The sequence below is a fragment of the Trichosurus vulpecula genome, chromosome 8 (genome assembly GCF_011100635.1).
Source record: "Trichosurus vulpecula isolate mTriVul1 chromosome 8, mTriVul1.pri, whole genome shotgun sequence".
Lineage (NCBI taxonomy): Eukaryota > Metazoa > Chordata > Mammalia > Diprotodontia > Phalangeridae > Trichosurus > Trichosurus vulpecula.
Window position 1 is genome coordinate 141,755,819 of NC_050580.1, and position 19,650 is coordinate 141,775,468.

At 36.9% G+C, this 19,650-nt stretch overlaps 1 protein-coding gene across 2 annotated transcripts in view; it reads left to right on the forward strand.

The window, feature by feature from the left end:
• Positions 1 to 19,650, forward strand: part of FAN1 (FANCD2 and FANCI associated nuclease 1) — a 37,154-nt gene that overhangs the window by 5,442 nt on the left and 12,062 nt on the right. For both annotated transcript variants that reach the window (XM_036735508.1, XM_036735509.1), the window contains exons 4-10: positions 1,136 to 1,276; positions 5,061 to 5,262; positions 9,875 to 10,108; positions 11,938 to 12,069; positions 13,478 to 13,586; positions 15,083 to 15,202; positions 18,967 to 19,131. In XM_036735508.1, coding sequence (XP_036591403.1) covers positions 1,136 to 1,276; positions 5,061 to 5,262; positions 9,875 to 10,108; positions 11,938 to 12,069; positions 13,478 to 13,586; positions 15,083 to 15,202; positions 18,967 to 19,131 — 1,103 coding nt within the window. The remainder of the gene's footprint in view (positions 1 to 1,135; positions 1,277 to 5,060; positions 5,263 to 9,874; positions 10,109 to 11,937; positions 12,070 to 13,477; positions 13,587 to 15,082; positions 15,203 to 18,966; positions 19,132 to 19,650) is intronic.

The window sequence follows — 19,650 nt, forward strand, 5'->3', positions numbered from 1 at the left end:
AGATTAAGCTCCATAATATGATAGTCATGTTTGTATGTTCTCAGTTTTTTATGTCAAAAGAACTTAATTATATGCTGTAAGTAACTGTAATTCAGTTAGATTTTTTCCTTTTTTAGTTTTTGTAGGAAAGACTTGACTTGACTTTTCTTAATTTAGTGACAAAGTTGAAAAGGAAGATTCATGTTGTAATTTTAGAGTGGATTATAACTTAGCAGTTGTTTAGGCAAAGAAGACTAGCTTAACATTTTATGAGTCAGAAAGATCCCTTTCAAGGAAAAGAGCAGTAGGCAAGGAGAGGTCGGGATTAGGTTATGAAGTAATGACTTCACTCAGTTCTTCGAATTCAGACATAGTCAGATGGGGAATGTAGTCACAGAAGCTGAAAGGACTTCAGAGGCTGTCAATTCTAGTACTCTGATTTGACATATGATGCAACTGGGGAGTTTAAGTGACTCTCCCGGAGTCAAACAGCTGGTAAATAGAGCAGAATTTAAACCCACCTTGTCCTGACTTCAGGTCCAGTCACTACCCACTATGCTCAGTGATGTTTCTGACATGCAAAAAAACTCTTTAATCTGAATAAAATAGATTCCCTCTTAAAAATAAATTCTACCTGAAATAAAAGGCCTTAATTTCATCATCTGTAAAATAAGAGGGTTAGAACTGATGATTTCTAACTTCCTTTCTGGCTCAAAACCCTCTTATCTTGTTATCTCTTCCAAAAAGAGATGAAAAATTTCTTAGAAGAGGTACTGTAATTCAGTCTTGTAAACATTTTTACTTTAAAGAGCATATTTGCATATACATTCCTGAAAAATAATGGAAGTCATGAGGCATCTAGATGGTGCAGTAGAGGGAGTACTGGACCTGGGTTTGGGAAGGTCTGAGTTAAAATTCAGCTTCAGCCTTAGCTGTGTGACCTTGAGCAAGTCACTTAACCTATGTTTGCCTCAGTTTCCTCAACTGTAAAATAGGGATAGTACCAAGGTTGAAATGAGATTAGAAAGCACTTAGCCTAGTACCTGGCAAATAGTTGGTGCTATATAAATGCCAGCTGTTATTAAATCTATAATATTTATTATTTTTATGAAGAAAGTTAATATATTTATTTTTTTTTCCCTTTTAATCACTTCAGCAAGTGGGCAGAAGTTATATGTAAGACTTTTTCAACGCAAGCAAGTTTGGATAAAAACTAACAAATTAGATTATGGAGAAATTGGCCAAGATTTATCACCAGTGATTGAAGAACTAAAGCAAGTAGGCTTTCTGCAGACAGGTATGATTGGTAATAAGAAATGTGAAATGAGCATAATGTCTGAATTGCTTTTAGAATAGCATGAATATAGCACTGTACATCTGATTGGTAATCAGTAAGAATTAATTCTTTGGTTATTTGAATTATTGGCAATTTCAGTCTTCTGCTTGGGATAATTAATCATTTGAAACTGGGGTTGATCAAAGCCCAGACTAAGAATGCTGAGGAAACTAAATGTTGTCTGCTGTTATATGGTCTCTGTTGATGCTGGTGTACTTGGAACAGAGAAAATGACCCAAGAACACTTGCATTAGCAAGTACCACAAAAAGGAATGACTTTTCTGTTCTTGATTTCTTCCTCTGTCAGGAATTTGCGCTGCCCCTCAGAGAGTCTTACCACTCTCGATAGAATTAAAAGCTTTATTTTTGAATCAAGTTGAAATCAATAATTTTGCTAAAGTTTGCCTGTTACTTTTTACCACCTTATCTTTATCTTCTAAAATATTGAGTGAATGGATGAAAAAGTGGTTTTTTTTTACATTTTTAAAAAATTTTATTTTTAGTTTTCAACATTCTGTTCCACAAGCTTTTGAGTTTTAAATTTTCTCCCTCTCCTTCCCCTCCCCCAAGATGGCATGCAGTCTGATATAGGTTCTACATATACATTCATATTAAACATATTTTCACATTAGTCATGTTGTAAAGAAGAATTATAACCAATGGAATGAACCACAAGAAAGAAGAAATAAAACAGAAAAAAAGAGAGAGAGCAAATAGTTTGCTTCAATCTACATTCAGAATCTGTAATTCTTTCTCTGGATGTGGATAGCATTTTCTATCATGAGCCTTTTGGAGTTGTCTTAGAACCTTGCATTGCTGAGAAGAACCAAGTCTATCAAAGTTACTCATCGCACAATGTGGCTGTAACTGTGTGCAATATTCTCCTGGTTCTGCTCACTTCACTCAGCATCAGTTCATATAAGTCTTTCCAGGTTTTTCTGAATCTGCCTGCTCATCGTTTCTTATAGCACAATAGTATTCCATTACATTCACGTACCACAACTTGTTCAACCATTCCCCAATTGATGGACATTCCCTCAATTTCCAATTCTTTGCCACCACAAAATATTATAATATTTTTGTACATGTGGGACCTTGAAGAAGTGTTTATTAAGAGCTCACTCTGTGCTAAGCACTAGGCTAAGGTCTGAGGATACAAACAGAAAAAGTAAGACATAACCTGTTTTCAAGGAGCTCACATTCTAATTAGGGGAGACAATATATATATAGAAAAGTTTAGTTTCATGTCAGATAGAAAGACCTGGAAGTCCTAAGGGCACAGCATTGGGTGGATGGCAATATCCAGGGCTCCTTAGGGTGTATTAGCAGGGCAGACAGCAGTTCCAGAGGTCTAGATGGTACAGTGGAAGGGCAGAGGGAAGGCCTGATGGTCATCCATCTTAGAGGAAGGACTATAGTTAGTGATTCCCAGTTTATTCAAACAATGTGAATAGTCTGTTGCTCTTCACAGCAGTCCCCACTGTGACTGTGTAGGCAGCCTAGGCTTTGGGGGAAAGAAAAGGAAAGCCATGATGTGACAAGCCTTGCCCTCCCCTGCTGGAGCCCCCTGAAGGCATCTATAACTGACCTGGTTCTTTCCAAGATGGCTATATTTAGCGCTTTCCGAGACAGTTTCCTCTCCAAACCTGGTTTAGCCTGAATTTCTAGGTTTTCCTTGTGGAACTCTGCCCCAGTGGTCCTCTTTGTGGCAGCAAAACCTCCACCTCTTCTCTGGTTGATGAGTTTGTCCTTAAACCTTCATTTGAGGAAGTGCCCATACCAGCTGTGCTTACTCCAAATCTGATTCAGCCATGACTCCCTGATCTCTTTCTGGACTTCCATCCCAGCAGCCGTCAGGCCTTCTCAGAGGATATTCAATAAGGAACAACATCTCAGCTCACAATTGACTGAAAGACATGAAAAATGTAAGATCCCATTGAACCTATTGTGGATAATGAGAAGATATTTGAATCAGTAGAATGTAATACCACATTATAATAAGGCTCTTTTACAACAAAATGTCTCCCATCTATATATTACATAATTCAGTATTCCTTGCAAGATATAAAAATGGAATTAAAGAAGTACAACACACAGAAGGCAGTGGAAAGGAACATGGTGGGTGTGACTAGATTGCAACATATAACCAATGTGTAACTCTGAAGAAGGAGAGCAATAAAGCATATCATCAAAAAATTATATGACGCTAGAGGCTGATCATGTGACAGTAGCAACGGATGACGTGTGTGAGGCCACAGTGTTCCACTCACATTATTGGAAGAGAGTAAGGAAGGCCCTCCAGCATGTTGGGTGAAACCCCAAGGCAACCTTTTGGTATGATGTTGATAAGAGTCGTACAGGATGGACAGCATGAGTTGGTTACAGTCTGCATTCCTAGAGGGAGCTCCTACATTGATGAGATCACAGATCCATTTGGGTATTATGAATTCCTACTTTGATACCTTAGCATGGAAGTGAACCTGAGTATACATTGGATGTCTTCTAGTCATCTCACAGTCAGCATGTCCAAAGCAGAACTTAGTATCCTTCCTCCCCAAACATTCCGCTCTTCTGACTTCACTGCTCCTGTTGGGGGCACCACACTCTTCCCAGTCTCCCATATTCACAACTTCATATTGCTCCACATTCTCACTCACCTCATATATCCAGCCTGTTGCCAAATCTTATCATTTTTACCTCTTCTCAACACCCATGAACACCACCTTAGCTTAAGTCCTCATTACCTCTTGACCGGACTATTGTAATATTCTACAGTTATCCATTCTGCATCTTGGGGTTAGGGGTACAGTGCCCACTGTGTTCTGGAGAATCTGCATAAAATTGTTTGGCCTTTCCTTTGTGCCAGGGAAGTCTGAATTATTATGGTCTTAACAATAAAATATGTTGATGTTATGTAATATTATACATATATTTTACGCATTTCTGAGTTTGTAAACTTTTTCTGTGTCATCTGCAGCTTCGCAGAACTCCCCAAAAATTCCCATTTAATTTCTTACGCTGACCCTTGATATGTTGAAACTGTTATAAGGAAAGTCTCAGTATGGAAGGGATAACTGTAATTGGTTTCCTTGCTTCAAGATGCCCCATTCTGATCCATAATCCAAAGTCACCAAAGTGACTTTGCTGAAGGATAGGACTGACCTCCACCTATTTATGTCTCTTGTCACCAGGATAATAAACATCCACAGTTTCTCAGAGCTTTTGCTAAATTTGGGGATTTTAGTTCGGAGAAAATGGAACTTGTGTGTGCATGTGTGTATGTATGTGTACATGTGTGCATTCATTGAAATATATGCAATTCTTGGAGACCAAATTGTCAAAGGTCAAAGGAATGAAACTCTAATGGTAGAATTTCAGGCACTGTGCAAACTCAGGAAGGAGAGATTTAATAGGTGGAGTCCCATCTGATATCCTGTCACAACTTATAAGTTATAGTTTATTTACTCATTTAATTGTTAGAATAGCCTAGCTCTTGGTGAAGAAAATTCCACTGCTCCTTGGGAAGGGTAGGTGCCCTCCTAGCCCTGTTACCCATTGCCTTATCATTAGAGGATAAGAACCATCCTTTTTTCCTTTTTAAAAATTATGTCCCACTGACAAAAGAGCTGGAAACTACAGGTGCTCTTGGGAAAGAATTATCCATGAAATTGTTGTTGAAAGGTTATGTTTGTAGTAGCTTAAATACTTACTCCACTTTAAATGCTTATGCTTTTTGCTTCTCTAGAATCTGAATTACAAGAACTCTCTGAAGTACTTGAACTGCTTTCTGCTCCTGAGATAAAAACCTTAGCAAAGACATTTCACTTGACAAATCCCAATGGACAGAAACAGCAACTGGTGGACACTTTGCTCAGGTTGGCCAAACAGCGTTCAGTCTTCAGTTTTGGCAAGAATCAGCCCGGCATTGGTGCAGTGATTTTGAAAAGGTACCATTGGATTTTAAAAAACTTCCAACTGCCTTTATGAGTTAAAGAAATAATGCTTTCACACACTGTATTCATTGTAGAAGTCAGGTGCTTATTTTAACTGGCTTGAATGAAAAGGCAAAACAAAACTATAATTTATTTTTCTTAAGATTACAAATATGACCATTCCTAGCTGGAGTGTACAGGCAACACAGGACTGCTTGTAACACTGTAGGTTTTCCAAAAGAGAGGCAAAATCTTGTGTTTTCAAAAACAGAGGAAATAGGGGCAGCTGGGTGGTGCAGTGGTTAGAGCACCACCCTGGAGTTAGGACCTGAGTTTAAATCCTGGCCTCACACAATTACTAGCAATGTGGCACTGGGCAAGCCACTTAACCTCGATTGCCTCCAAAAAAAAACAAAAACAGAGGAAGCAGCATGGCATGATGGATAGAGAACCAGCCTTGGTGGCAGGAAGGTCTGGGGTTCAAGTCCTGCCTCTGACACCTGCTAGGTGTGTAGCTCTGGACAAGTCACTTGCCCTCTCAGTGCCCCAGGGAACTCTTAAGAACAGAAGTTCTGTCTTTATCAGTGAAAACAGTTTCCTCACTTGGAGTTCTCTACAATGATGAAATCACATCTGGTCAAATAACTAAGATACAGTACTAATAATGCCTGTCAAAGAAAAAGCAATAAAACAAGTGGGGCAAACTCTTTGGTGGGTTATACCTTGTAATTAATACATTGAAGATTTATCTAAGCAGAAATTTTCATATTCCCATATGATTTTAGGATAAAAAATCAGTCCAGGTATATTTTAATATACTACCTTTCCTGAGCACAGAGGGCCAGGAACCTTTTTTTTTTCCTGTGGTAATATTTTTAATCATTATTTATGACATGCCAAATATATTTTAACATTAGGAATACGTGGATAGAAATACAACTTACTACCCCAAATGAAAATACAATGGATTTTTTTTTTCATTAAAAGCCTCAGCATTTTTTCATTTATAGTCTCAGCTTTATCCCTGTTTTGAAAGTGGTTTTAGTTCTGACAATTTACATTTTGTACTGTTTTCCCAGTGACCTATGCATGTGAAAATTCTAAGACCATGGGCATATTGCTTCACTTAAGAGTTCTGTTCCTCAGGTTTTGATAATTAAATATATTTTGACCTTTAGACATAGGTTTTTTCACTAAATGAAGTTTTACAACTCTTAAAAATGTTCCACCAAACCCACATTTATGAATATTGCTTTTTAGTGTAGGTGACCTGAAGTGACAAAGTAGGCTATAGAAATATTTAGGATTTTCTAATACTGTTTTCCATTGAGATTTTTTAACTTCACTCCTTATGTCAATAACTTCCAACTTCTAGAGTACCTACCATGAATTAGACTTTTTTTTTTATATAAGATTCTCAAATGGATCTCCTATTTCACCAATATGTATTCCTTCCAGTGGTATAGATTGCCCGTCCATCTCTGCCCGGTCATGTGAAATACTTTAAGTAGGAATTTTTAACAGAAATTATGTTTTCCTTGAGATAGGCATACATCTAACAGTACAGTAAAATGAAAGAAACCAGTCAATCTGTCTCTGCTACTGACCTTTGATAAGTTAATTAAAGTTTCCTTATCCACAAACTAGTGATAACGCCTATCTCACAGTGAAGTTGTGAGAATTAAATGAGATAATGCATGTCAAATGCTTTTTAAATTGACTGTTGCAGAGCCTTCTGAAAGGAGAACTATAAGCATTTGAAAGAAATGGCCTCTCCGTCCACACAGGAAAAAACCAAGTGGATGAAGAATGTCTGCTGCACAGATTATGACATGCTATTGGACAGACAAGTTAGAGCTTATCCATCAGTATATGTATGTGTGTAGATACATAGGCACACAAAGGGACATTTTATACACAGACAATAACCCCTTTATGTGTATATGTATATACATGCATACACAAATGGGATGTATATGTACACAAATACATGTATACATGTACATGTGTGTGCATGTGTGAGACAGGCAGTACAGAGGGACCATGAGTTGCCCTAGAATTAAAAAAAGAAGAGGACTGGATTGTCTTCAGGAAGTCATAAAATTACTTTAATAACCCCAAACTCCTCCTGGAAACAATGGTCTATCTTTTTAATATCAGAATTCTACTGGTATTCTCTGGCTGTAAGACATGGAACACTATAGTCTCCAAAGAACTTAAAGATGAGTATCATCACACAGAGGGCAGTGGGGAGAGTGTGAGCAGACTGTAACATATAACAGTAAAGGAGCTTTGAAGAACAGGAGTCAGAGATGAGATATATGATCAAAAGAAGGGCTGGTAACATAGTTAGAGCAAGGGATAGCCACTGGTCAGCCTGGGAACTGTACTGATGTACTTGCAGTGTCATGAGAAAGCAGTGAAGGCCACTAGCATTTTGGCACTTCTGTGGCAAACTTAGGGAAGAACATGTACAAGAATTGTACAGGATAGGTTGCAATCTGCATTGTTGAAGGAAACATCCAAATTTATGAGAGCACGGATCCATTAGAATATTATTCATAGTAAGAAGGTAAAATGATAGATTTTGCAAATATTGGCCCCATTAAATACCAAGAAAACAAAAAACTTTACAGACTAAAAATAACTTTGATGACATATGCCAAGGTTAATTGATTGCAGAATGTGAGATAATTAAAGTATTATAAAGTTCCTAAGTGGATAGAGTGTTGGGCCTGGAGTCAGGAAGACTCATCTTCCTGAATTCGAATCTGGCCTCAGACACTTTCTAGTTGTGTGACCCTGGGTAAGTCACTTAACCTTGTTTGCCTCCATTCTGTAAAATGAACTGGAGAAGGAAATGGCAAACCACTCCAGTGTCTTTCCCAAGAAAACCCCAGATGGGGTCACGAAGAACTGGATATAACTAAAACGACTGAACAACAACAACAAGTTTCTAGGTATCTTTTATACTTGCATCACTTTCTTAATATATTTTATGTTGTTTTATTCCATGTTCCCAAAAACCTTACTAGTAAGTACAAATTATGATATCCTATGTTTGTATGATACTTTGCAGTTTTCAGAATGTTTTCACCTATACATGAGATCTCATTTGATCCTTATAACCCTGTGAAGTAGTGGAATAGTACTAATATTGTTTTCTTTTGCAATGAGAAAGCTGAGGCCCAAACAGTCTGAATTTTACCCATTGTCACATAGCTGCTAATCAGCTATTAAAGCCAGAATTAGAATCTGGGTCTTCTGACTCCAAGTCTAGTGTGTTTTTCATTATACCTGGTTAGATTATGAAAGAAATTAGGTCAGCACGCTTGGTCACTAATCTTAGGAAAAGGTTTCTCTTTTTTGGCAAGGCTAGTTTAGTTTTGCCTAAAATCACTATCAAATAAGATTTTTAACCCTAGAGATGTTATATAGACCCCAAGTTTGGCTATCATCAAAATTATTATACAATTTTCTATTTAGTTGCAATAGAAAATTTTTTTATTCTGCTGCTGTACATGTGTACTTTATATATGTATACTTATATATATGTGTATGCATATATATATATACATATGTAATATGTATTTTTCCCCCTTTAGAATGAGAAATATCAGCTGGGGGCATATTGTGTGTGTGTGTGTGTGTGTGTGTGTGTGTGTGTGTGTGTGTGTGTATTTTCCCCCCTTTAAAATGAGAGATATCAGCAGGGGGCATTTTGTATACGTGTGTGTGTATGTGTGTGTGTGTGTGTGTGTATTTTTCGCCCCTTTAAAATGAGAGATATCAGCAGGGGGCATTTAAAGTATCTTTAAGAGTCTTGCTGGATTGTAACAGTTGGTCTGGTCATAGTGTTGCTTCATTTTGCTTATGACAATGTTTAAAAGGCATCACATTTATCTGTTATTATTCACACTCACACTTCTTTAGCAGTTTATGTTTTACAAAGTACTTTCCTGATAACAACCCTAAGAATTAAGTAAACTAAATAGTATTATGTACATTTTACTGATGAGGAAACTGAGGCTCTTGGTGGTTAGACAACTTGTCCATAATCACCCAGTTAATATAAGAGCTGGAACTTGAACCCAGGTCTCCTGGCTCCTAAGGTCAGTCCATAGTTTGCTCAGCTATCTCCTATTGGAAGGGCCACTGCTTTGTTTCCAGTGTTTTGTCCTCACAGACAGTCCTGTGCGGCCTCAAGGAATCCCTGAGACTAACCGTGGAATAGAGCTAGCCCCCAGAGGTGGAAACTGATTGTACTGTACAGCTTGGCTTTCCTTTGACTGCTGTACCGTTTCTAAGCATGCAAAGTGATGTCTCTCTCTACCAAGGAGTGATAATAATAATGAGAATTCATACAAATACCTTTCATTTGTTTGAAAAAGTGATTGGGATCAGGAGTTGAGAATTGCTGATGATGCAAATGTAATTTTTTGCAGTGATTAACAACTTTTTTGATATTTTGATATCCTTATTTTTTCATCACAGAATGAATATGCACTCTTTAGGTTTATAAAAATTCTTTTGTGAAGTTTTTGAGTAATTTGCATTTAATATCTTATAGCTAATATATTTAAAATGACAAAAAATGACAAAATGACATTATAAATTTTTTTTCTAGGGCAAAGGATTTGGTAGGACAGTCTGTAAGGATCTGTAAAGGTCCTCGGGCTGTGTTTTCCCGTATTTTGCTGCTATTTTCGTTGACTGATTCAGTGGAAGAAGAAGATGCTGCTTGTGGTGGGCAAGGCCAACTTTTCACAGTGCTAATGGTCAACCTAGGCCGAATGACTTTTCCCAGTTACACAATAAATAGGAAAACACCACTTTTCCAAGATAAAGAAGACCTCATCAGGTAGGATTATGCCAGGTGACTTTAATCGTTTTTGTGACGTTTAATACGTTTTTGATTGCCAGTATTATTCAGAATAAAAACAAACTTTTTAGTTTTTTGTTTTGTATGTGAGAATAATGAATTTTGTAAGTATATGAACTACATAGAAACTGGTCTTAGAATTAGTGTGCCAAAGCCATTTGCTTTGGGCAGTCAGTTTTTCTAATTTATTATCCTTCTTCACTTCCTTTAATTCATTATTTTATCTCACTCTAAATAATATTTTCTTAAAATGAAATACATTGTTTTCACTAGCAAGACTGAAGATGATCTGCTTATCTTTAAGAATAGTATTAAAGAAATACATGTTTTCCTAAATAATGTTACATAATGTATTTAATCTTTGATCCTATTGAAAATGGAATTATGATAGATGTCATAACAAACTTCAACCTCCCTAACACATTTCTACTGCCCTTTGAATAGTAAATACTAATAATGGCTATTACCATGTTACTAAGGAAAAAGTGGTTAAAAAGTGAATAAATGATAGCAGTGATTGAAACCAGAGTTTGAATCTGTTATCTTTATCTATGTATGAAAAGTTTAATTCATTTCAACAAGCATTGATTAAGTACCTCATATGGACTGGGGATACAAAGACAGAAGTGAAAAAATCTGTGTCTTCAGGGAGCTTAAATTTTAGCGTACTGATAAAACGGTCTTTCTTTGATTGTCCAGAAACCTATCTGGGCTTCTTCAGACATATTTGAAATTATTTGTTTTTGGGTTCCCTTTTCTCAGGAGATTTTGCTGTGGAATTGTTTGTGAACAAAGGACACAGAAACATACTTAAAAGAAATTGTTACACTGTGTAGTTTATTTTGTTTCTCACTTTGACAATGCGACAGTTTTTGTGCCTTATCAGACTCTCTTCTTTGAAAAGTGAACCTGAAGGAAAATATTTTAAATATGACTGTGGCAAATGTGAGGACTCAATGGCAATGTTAGAGTTGATTTTTTTTGACATCCTAAGGGCTAATGAGAGATGATGCTCTTCCTTTGAGGTATGTTGATTTCAGAACATCCATAGGTGAAACTTGTCACAGTTGTGAAATGGTCAGATGGGCCCTCCCCTGTTTTTTTAAAAAACAAACAAACAAACAAAAAAACTAGCCTTCTGTCTTCACTTGGTTTAGACTGTCTTTAAATGAAGAGGCTCCCTTTGCTGAAGAATAGACTAATGCTACCTCTGTCTTCTGCCTTGCCAAGTCATCTGCAGTGTTTTCAGAGCCTTCTTCATGGCTCACAAGTAATAGTTCAACGTTTTTGCTTATAAACACAGTCTATTTATCTCATATAGCGGCAACTGTATATCTGACATTGTCAGCCATTCAGATTTAGTATTACTGGCATTGTTTCTGAAAGGCCTCAGTAGTGTTCAGAACTTGGGAAGGACACTTATGTTTGAATGAGTAGGTTGTCAAATATGCGCCGGAGTCATAAGAAAAAGTTAAAAACTTATTCTCAGAGATAGATGGTAAGCAAAGTACTTCAAAGTATAGACTTCTCTTCAGCTCTGTATTTTATAATTCTTCCGGTCGGTGAATTATTTCATGGAACAAAATGTCTTAGCTCTTGTAGGTTACTAGAGTATTAGTAAATTATAGCTACAAAAGTAAGCATTTTGTCCTTAAGTAACACTGACTAGATTGGACTACTATGTTTTTTCCAACTTTGAAAAATTGATCTTGAGGAGAAATTAAGTGTAATAAGTGGGTTAAATTCATTCATTTTTATACAAATGCTATTTTCACTTGCCTTTTCATTATGACGTTTTAAAACATCAGATATGCTTCAGCTACTCATATGTTGAATGATATTTCTACTGCTATGGTTAATGGGAACTGGAAGGAAGCTAATGAGCTCTGCAAATGTGCAAAGGAGGATTGGAACAAGCTAAAAAATCATCCGTCCCTAAGGTAATAGCTTATAGCTGCATCTTCAAATGCATATCCCAACAAGCATGTGCAGTTTATGTAAGACTTTTTTGGGGGGGTTGGAGGAGCATGAATATCATGCTGATTAATTCTGTGGTCAGACCTACAACATAGCTGGAAGCATTATATTTCTTGCTTATTTGAATACCATTGTGCGAAATAAAAACAATCCAAAAGCTTAGAATGAACTCTTATTTAAGAATGTGCACTTTTCTGAGCACCAAAAATTTGTGTGAACAATAGTCTGTTTTTCACTTGTCATTTAATTGGCTGCTGACCAGTCAGCTGACTTTGAAATGCAGAAGAAACAAAGAAATGGTGCAGAGGTTATGGGAAACATACAAGGTTTATTCATCAAATGGAAATTCAAGTGGGTATAATTTTACAGATGAAACTAGAGTGAGCAGTTGCTTTAAAAGTTCCATGTGGTCAGCACAAGATATCTCATATGTGACTGTTACTAAGCATCTTCACTATTTAGGTATTATCAAGAAATTCTATCCTGTTCATTCTTTTCACCATTCAGCATTTATAAAATATTCATCAATGAAATCCTTTTATTTTTAGAATATTTAGAGTATAAATCCCATAAGGAAATAGTTTTTACTTAAAGGAACTACTCATCCACCCTGAAGGGTTATTCTTTAGTAACCCTTCCTATTAGATTCCGGCTGGTGGGTGAAATAGATGGTGAGTGGCCAGCAGAGTGACCCAAGAATACTGGTTTTTTTGTTTAATGCTGTAGGGAGCTAGCTCCCTTCACTAATGCAGATCGGCAGCTGTTCTGCTGCTTGTAGTCTTAGGAGAGTTGCCTGAGACCCTGAGAGAAGTGGCAGCCACAATGTATGTGTCAGAGATGAAACTGGAGCCCGCCTTTGGCTGAGTCCAAGTCCAGATAATTATTCATGATGCAAGGCTGCCTCTCAAGAACTAAAACTAAAAACCTGGACAGAAAGAAGAATTTTATTTTATTTGTACTTAGGATGTGGAAAATCATGTAAAGGATCGATGGCTGATGTGTATAATGTGTGGTTTTTAAACACATTCAGCTTATTTTTAAGCTTTTGATAACCGGTAACTCTGCGAAGTAGGTGATATTATTTTCCCCATTTTATAGTTGAGGAAACTAAGACAAACAGAGGTCAAATGACTTGCGCAGGTAGTGTACTAGCTGCACACAGCTAGTGTCTGAGTCTTGATTTGAACTCTGAAAGACGTGACATTAGGCCCAGCACTTTAGCTGCTGTGCCACTTAGATGCTTTTAATTAAGCAGTGGAGATTGTGATCTGCATTTATGTAAGTAATATTCACTCTGAAACCCCAGATCTGTGCACACATTATCAAACTTGTAATTAACATTAAATTCTTAATATGACAACTTTATTTTAGATACCATGAGGATTTACCTCTTTTCCTTCGGTGTTTTACTGTTGGGTGGGTTTATACAAGGATTTTCTCTAGAGCAGTTGAAATACTACAAAGACTGCACATGTATGAGGTATGTTTTAGATACTTTTCTGCTCTTTTAGGTATATAAATGCTAAGATTATAAAAAAAATCAACTTTCTGCATGATTTAATCTTTTCTTTGCTGCCAAGGTGGACTAGCTCTGAATTTTTTCTTACATTTTTGTAGCCAATAGTAACGTTGTTAAAATAATCAATATAGGTAATTCACTGGATTTTTTTTGTGGGGTAGGGAAGAGAGGAAGAGACTTTTTAAGATTATTAAATATTATTGGAACCCTTATTCTGTTTCCCTTTGTGATGAATGAAAAGTCTGAGAGACATAATCTCTGGGTAATTAATAATCAGTTTTATTAGTTATAGCTAGAAGATAATAAAATGATGGTCATTTGTCTTTCTCTGTGATTGGTTAACATTCAGTAGGGGGGCGAACATGTTAAAGAGGAGGTGGGCAAAAAGTTTTTAGCTCCTCCTGCAGAGAATATGACCTAATCTTGAGACTTGGCTGCCTCCAGCAATCTGGGCAAAGGAATCCATCTCTACCCAGACCTCGCTGGCTGGCTTCCCCTTTTGTAAGCTGGATCACCCTGAATTCTAATGGAAGGTCCCAAGAACAGGGGCTTATTTCCTAAGGGCAAGATCTCACCTAGACTGAATTCTGTAAGACTTTTTGGTAAGGCTTTCTAGTCAGGTCCAGTCAGGTCCTACCCAAGATTGAAAAGCTCGTACCCTAAGGATTTGGGCAATCTCATCTATCATCAATATCCTTAAGAAACTGGCTGAATAACCTACAGGGTTTTATTTCGGAATGAGGAAATAGAAAAGGAAAACCTTAATCTCAGTTAATAATTGGTTATTAACATAAGAGAGAAATAATCATTTCTTTTACCCTCTTCTGCCGAATAGATCTGACAGGATGTACATATCAAAAGAGAGATAAAAAGTAAAGGTAAAATACAAGCTTGATATGAGAATAGACTCTCACCTCTGTCCATTTTTCACCAGGTGTCATGGATTATTTGGAAAGGAAATAACTGGAAGTTAAAAAAAAACAAACCAGAAATTGACTTTGTGTTTATACCAGGAATAATTTGTGAGAACGGTTAAGGTTTATTTCTGCTCTTGGCATTTCTCTATTGTAAAAGTTCATTGTGGAAAGATAATTATAATAGAGTCACACCTGGGCCGTTTTGTTTAGTTGACCAGAGTATGGTAGTTTGAAAGCCCTGTTTGCATGGCCTGGAGAAAAACTGTGAAAAGTTAACGCACACAAACCACATTTCTGAAACCTGACTGACCTTCTCAGTACTTGATTACAAGAATGACTTGATGAAAAATGTGATTATCCAACTTGTCCTTACTACATGAGAGATAACTCAAAGTGCATGTGAAATGAATGGTGTGTTATCTTCATCTTTGGGTGGAAGTGTGATTTATAACTCTAGTTGGTGATGTTAACTGCTTTATAGATTTAATTCATCTTGAATTAATTTTCATTTGTCTAAATGAAAGCTTCTTGTTGCTATAGGAAGCAGTGGAAGAACTCGAAAATCTTTTGTCACAAAAAATATATTGTCTTGAGAGCAGAGGTCGATGGTGGGACAGACTGGCACTTAATTTACATCAACATTTGAAACGTATTGAGCAGGTATCATTATTAAGTAACACTTAAATTTTTAAAAAATAGATGATCAACTGTTGTGCTACAATTTTAAAAAGCCATATAAATCTTTTAAAGTACTTGAGTATGACTCTTGAAAAAATATAGTAATTAAAACACACATTTCTTTGTTGGATCATTTCTGTTTGTCCAGCCTTCCCCCCCCCCCAAAAAAAATTCATAAGGATTCTAAAGAAAATTTTTAAATAGAGGTCCGATAATTAATCCAAACTAATTTTAAATTACAATGTCTTGCTAGCAGAATTTGTCGTGTGCCCTCCAGTAGAGCATATGTCCTTTGAGGGCAGAAACTGTTTTCATATTTTTCTTTGTATCCCCAGTGCCTAGCACATAACAGGTACTTAAGAAATGGTTATTGAATTTAATATAGGATAGTCTCATGAAAGTTAGATATCCTATTTACCCTGAATGTTGAATAAGTTTGTTTTGTGAGGGTAAATATATTAAGAAATAATCTCTTAATATTACTTAGCACATGTGTGCAACTACTTGAATAATTTTATTGAAGTGTCAAAATAATAGATTAAACTCAATCATTATTGATCATTTACTCTATTATGCAAAAAACACTGTGGGGGTAAATAGAAATAATATAAGACCTTCTCTGCCTTCAAGAATCTTACAACCTAATGGAAAAAATAAGTGTGCAGAATAACAATTTTTCTTGTCAGAGATACTGGAGTGGTTTGCCATATCCTTCTCCAGTTTATTTTACAGATGAAGAAACTGAGGCAAACAAGGTTAAGTGACTTTGTCCAGGGGTCACACAACTAGTCATTGTCTGAGACTGGACCTGAACTCAGATCCTCCTGACTCCAGGCCTGGTTCTTTAACCACTGTGCCACCTAGCTGCCTCCAACAACAATAACAACAAAGGGGAATGTGGTAACTATCAGAACTATATGCAGCATACTCTTAAGAGTTAAGAGTGAGGCTCTATGGGATCATAGAAACATAGACTGTTATTGGAAGAGAACTTGAGAGTTTCTCTTGAGAGGTCTAGTTTATTCCTCTCACCTTGCAGATAAGGACACTGAGGCCCCAGAAAAAGAGGCAGAATGAGGATTTGAACCCAGGTCCTCTGACTAAATCTAGGTCTGTCTCCGTTTCAGTACTTCTGTCTGAGTGACCAGAGAAGGCTTTTTGAAAGAGGTGGATTTAAGCTGGGGTTTGGAATGGGTAGCATTTCATCAGACAAAAGGTGATGAGAGAACCCTAAAAGCAAAGGTAGGGGGCAGGTTTGGACAGCAGGCTGGAGCCTAAGAAGGCAGGTAGTGAAATACAGACTGGAAAGAATGGTTGAAGCTAGAACATGGCACTGAATGCCAGGCCTTTGGACTATATTTGGTAGGCATTATAGTGTAAGCTCCTGGAGGGCAGGGACCGTTACTTGTTTTAGTCAGAGCTTAGCACATGGTAATATGCACACTGCAGGCATTTAATCATGCTTTGTTTATTGTGAAGAGTATTGATTTGAAGGGTTTTTTTTCTGAAAAGATTTTTAAATAATTAGATGATCAGAATTATATTTGGGGAAGCTTAATCTCCTGGTGGTGAGACAACAATTAGAAGGCTCTTTGTACTAACTGAGGTTATTATTGATAAAAGCCTGAACTAAAGTGGCAGAAGTGGGTTAGATAAGAAAGACATTTTGGAGGCATAATCAGTAAGACTTAGGGAACAAGGAAGATAGAAGGAGCCAGAGATGATAACCAGGCTTTGTTCTTGACTGATTGGAAGGATGCTCTTGCCATGAACAGAAACAGGAAACTTGGGTCACAGTGGGTTTGGAGGGTCAGGAGTGGGGAAGGCATTGTATTTAGGATATGTGGAGTCAGTGGTACCCAGGAGAGATCCCAGGGAGAAGGGGCAGAGGGGAAGGGAAAAGCATTTATTAAAAGTTTACTATGTGTTAGGCACTGAGCTAAGTGCTTTAAAAGTATCTTACTTGATCTTCACAACAGCCCTGTGAGGTAGGTGCCATTATTATCCCCATTTTACAGTTGAGGAAACTGAGTCAGACATGTTAAGTGACTTGCCCAGAGTCACACAACTAGGTAGTTTCTAGGACTGGCTTTGAACACAGATAGGTCTTCCCTATTCCAGGGTCAGAGTTCTAAGAGCTGCTGTAAATAGATAATGACAGAATACATGTTCTGCCCATTTTCTTACTGTATCATTCCATGATTAAGAAAAACAAAGTTTTGAAACCCTGTGTAGTATTTTGCTACACGATTATATAATGTATTGAATGTTTAACCTCACACCATTGAATTGGTTCACCTGTTCCTACCCAATACTGCGATTAGGGGAGTAGAAGAGCTTTGAAGTAGAAAGTGGTTTTGTTGGCTGACATTATCAGAGGGCAGAGTGGGGAATCAAAAGACTATTAAGCACAGCTGAATCGGAACAGTAGCTCTTTGTATGTCCAGTTGTTGATTTCACCCCCATCTTCATTCCAGTGTTGCATTTATATTGAATGGTTCAGTCTGATCCTCTTTGGGCTTTTGTTTTTTCAACTGGCACATTAAGCAAATTATGATGACTTCAGGGTGGAAAGAACTAACCATGGAATGTAGGATAGTGCCTATTTCTTTTATGTTGCAAGTCTAAAAACACTGCTCAAAGTGTTTCAAGTGAATAAAAGTCATTTTCCTCTTTAAAAGTCCAGGTATGGTGTTTTTTTTTTCATCTCTTTGATTACTTCCATGCTTTCTTAGCTAGTGTGAAACAGTAAAGATGCTCCAGAAAGTCTTTTGGCTTTGCTGCCTTCCTTTCATTTACCTATAAGCTTAGAATTAATATCTAGATTTATATCAGATAATTCCCAGGGTTGCTTATCTGAAAATTATTTTATGTACTTTCAGATAGTTAAGTTTTCCTCAGCTTTCTTTTTGTTGCTAAAGAATCCCAATTTTTTAAGCCTTTCCTCATAGGACTTAGTTGACAATCCTTGAATATTCTTATTCTACCCTTTCCAAACCTCTGTAGTGAAGAAATAAACAAATAGACAGCATATTATTATAAAGAAGTGACAACACAGGCGAGTAAGGAGGCTTCCTTTACTAGTCCTCTCTGCTGTGTTTACCCAATGCTTTTAAAAGTAATAAAAATGCTGTATTACTGCCTTTGACTTAAGGATCTCCTGGTAAATACATATTTAGCCAATCATTTCTTGCCTTGCACTTACTGTTTAGATTTTATTCCTTTAAACTTGGCCCTAGATGCTGCTGGGTTTTCTTTCCCTCAGATTAAGAAAGTGGAAAGAACAATTCAAAGAAAACCTGGGCTAAAACCCAGTTTCTAGTCCTGGCTTTTTTACTACCTATTTATGTAACCTTAGGCAAGTTACTTACCTGTGGGTCTCAGCTTCCTCATGAATAACATGAGGGGGTTAGAACAGATCTGTGATGTAGTGCTTATTTGGCACTGTGGTTTGTGTGATTCCAAAGTTCTTTGCAAAGATTTCCTAGCCAGTATTTATTGTGTTCTGTAACTGGGTAACAGAGGTAACCAGCTAGCAAGTTGTGCTTTATCAAACATTTACTATGGGGAATATCAGGGGAGTTTAAGAACTCCATAAAGCAAAATTCATTACAGCAGCCTAATTTTTAAAGTGTTTTTTTTTTTTTTTGCTAATTTGCTAAGCTGAATAATTCACAGTACTGCATTAAACTAAAAAAAAGTCTGCCATATTTAAGATTCTCAGGTGTGATTGTGTTGTACTCTAGGCTATTCACTGTATCACAGAAGGGTTGTTGGATCCTCATGTGAGAACAGGACATCGTTTTTCTCTTTACCAACGAGCAGTGCGACTAAAAGATTCTCCGAGTTGTAAAAAATTCAGCCACCTCTTTCATAAAATGCCAGTTATAACTATTAAAGATGTTACCCATGTAAGTAAATTTCTTTTGGTTCCCACATAGTCAAGATTAACTGACTGTCCTTTCTCTTTTATACAGCCAGTAACTTAGGACCAATCTATTTTTTTTTTATCTTTCAGTATTTAAGTTTTCTGTTCACATTTTGAACAAATTCTGTCCTTTTTTTCATCTTCCTATCTTTATGAGCAGTTGCTCACAGAATGTGTGATTTACTCCACACATGCCAAGTCCAGTATTTTTCTTTCCTCCTTTCAAGTAAATAAAAGTTCTTTCTTATCCTTGTGGTTTTCTTTATACTACCTGCAGAAAGAAGCTTCCAGTGGCATTTTGCTGGTTTTTTATCCTGAATTGATTCCAGAGCAGTCAATTCTAGCAGTAACGTGCTGTCATTGGGGTGGGTGGGAGGTGAGGGAACAGCAGTATACATTCTACATTTCTTATTGTTGTAAGATTATCAGTTATATGCTTATGTTATCTACTGAAAATGGATCTGGTCTGGCCAGGCCAGTTATGAATTGAGAACATCTTGTT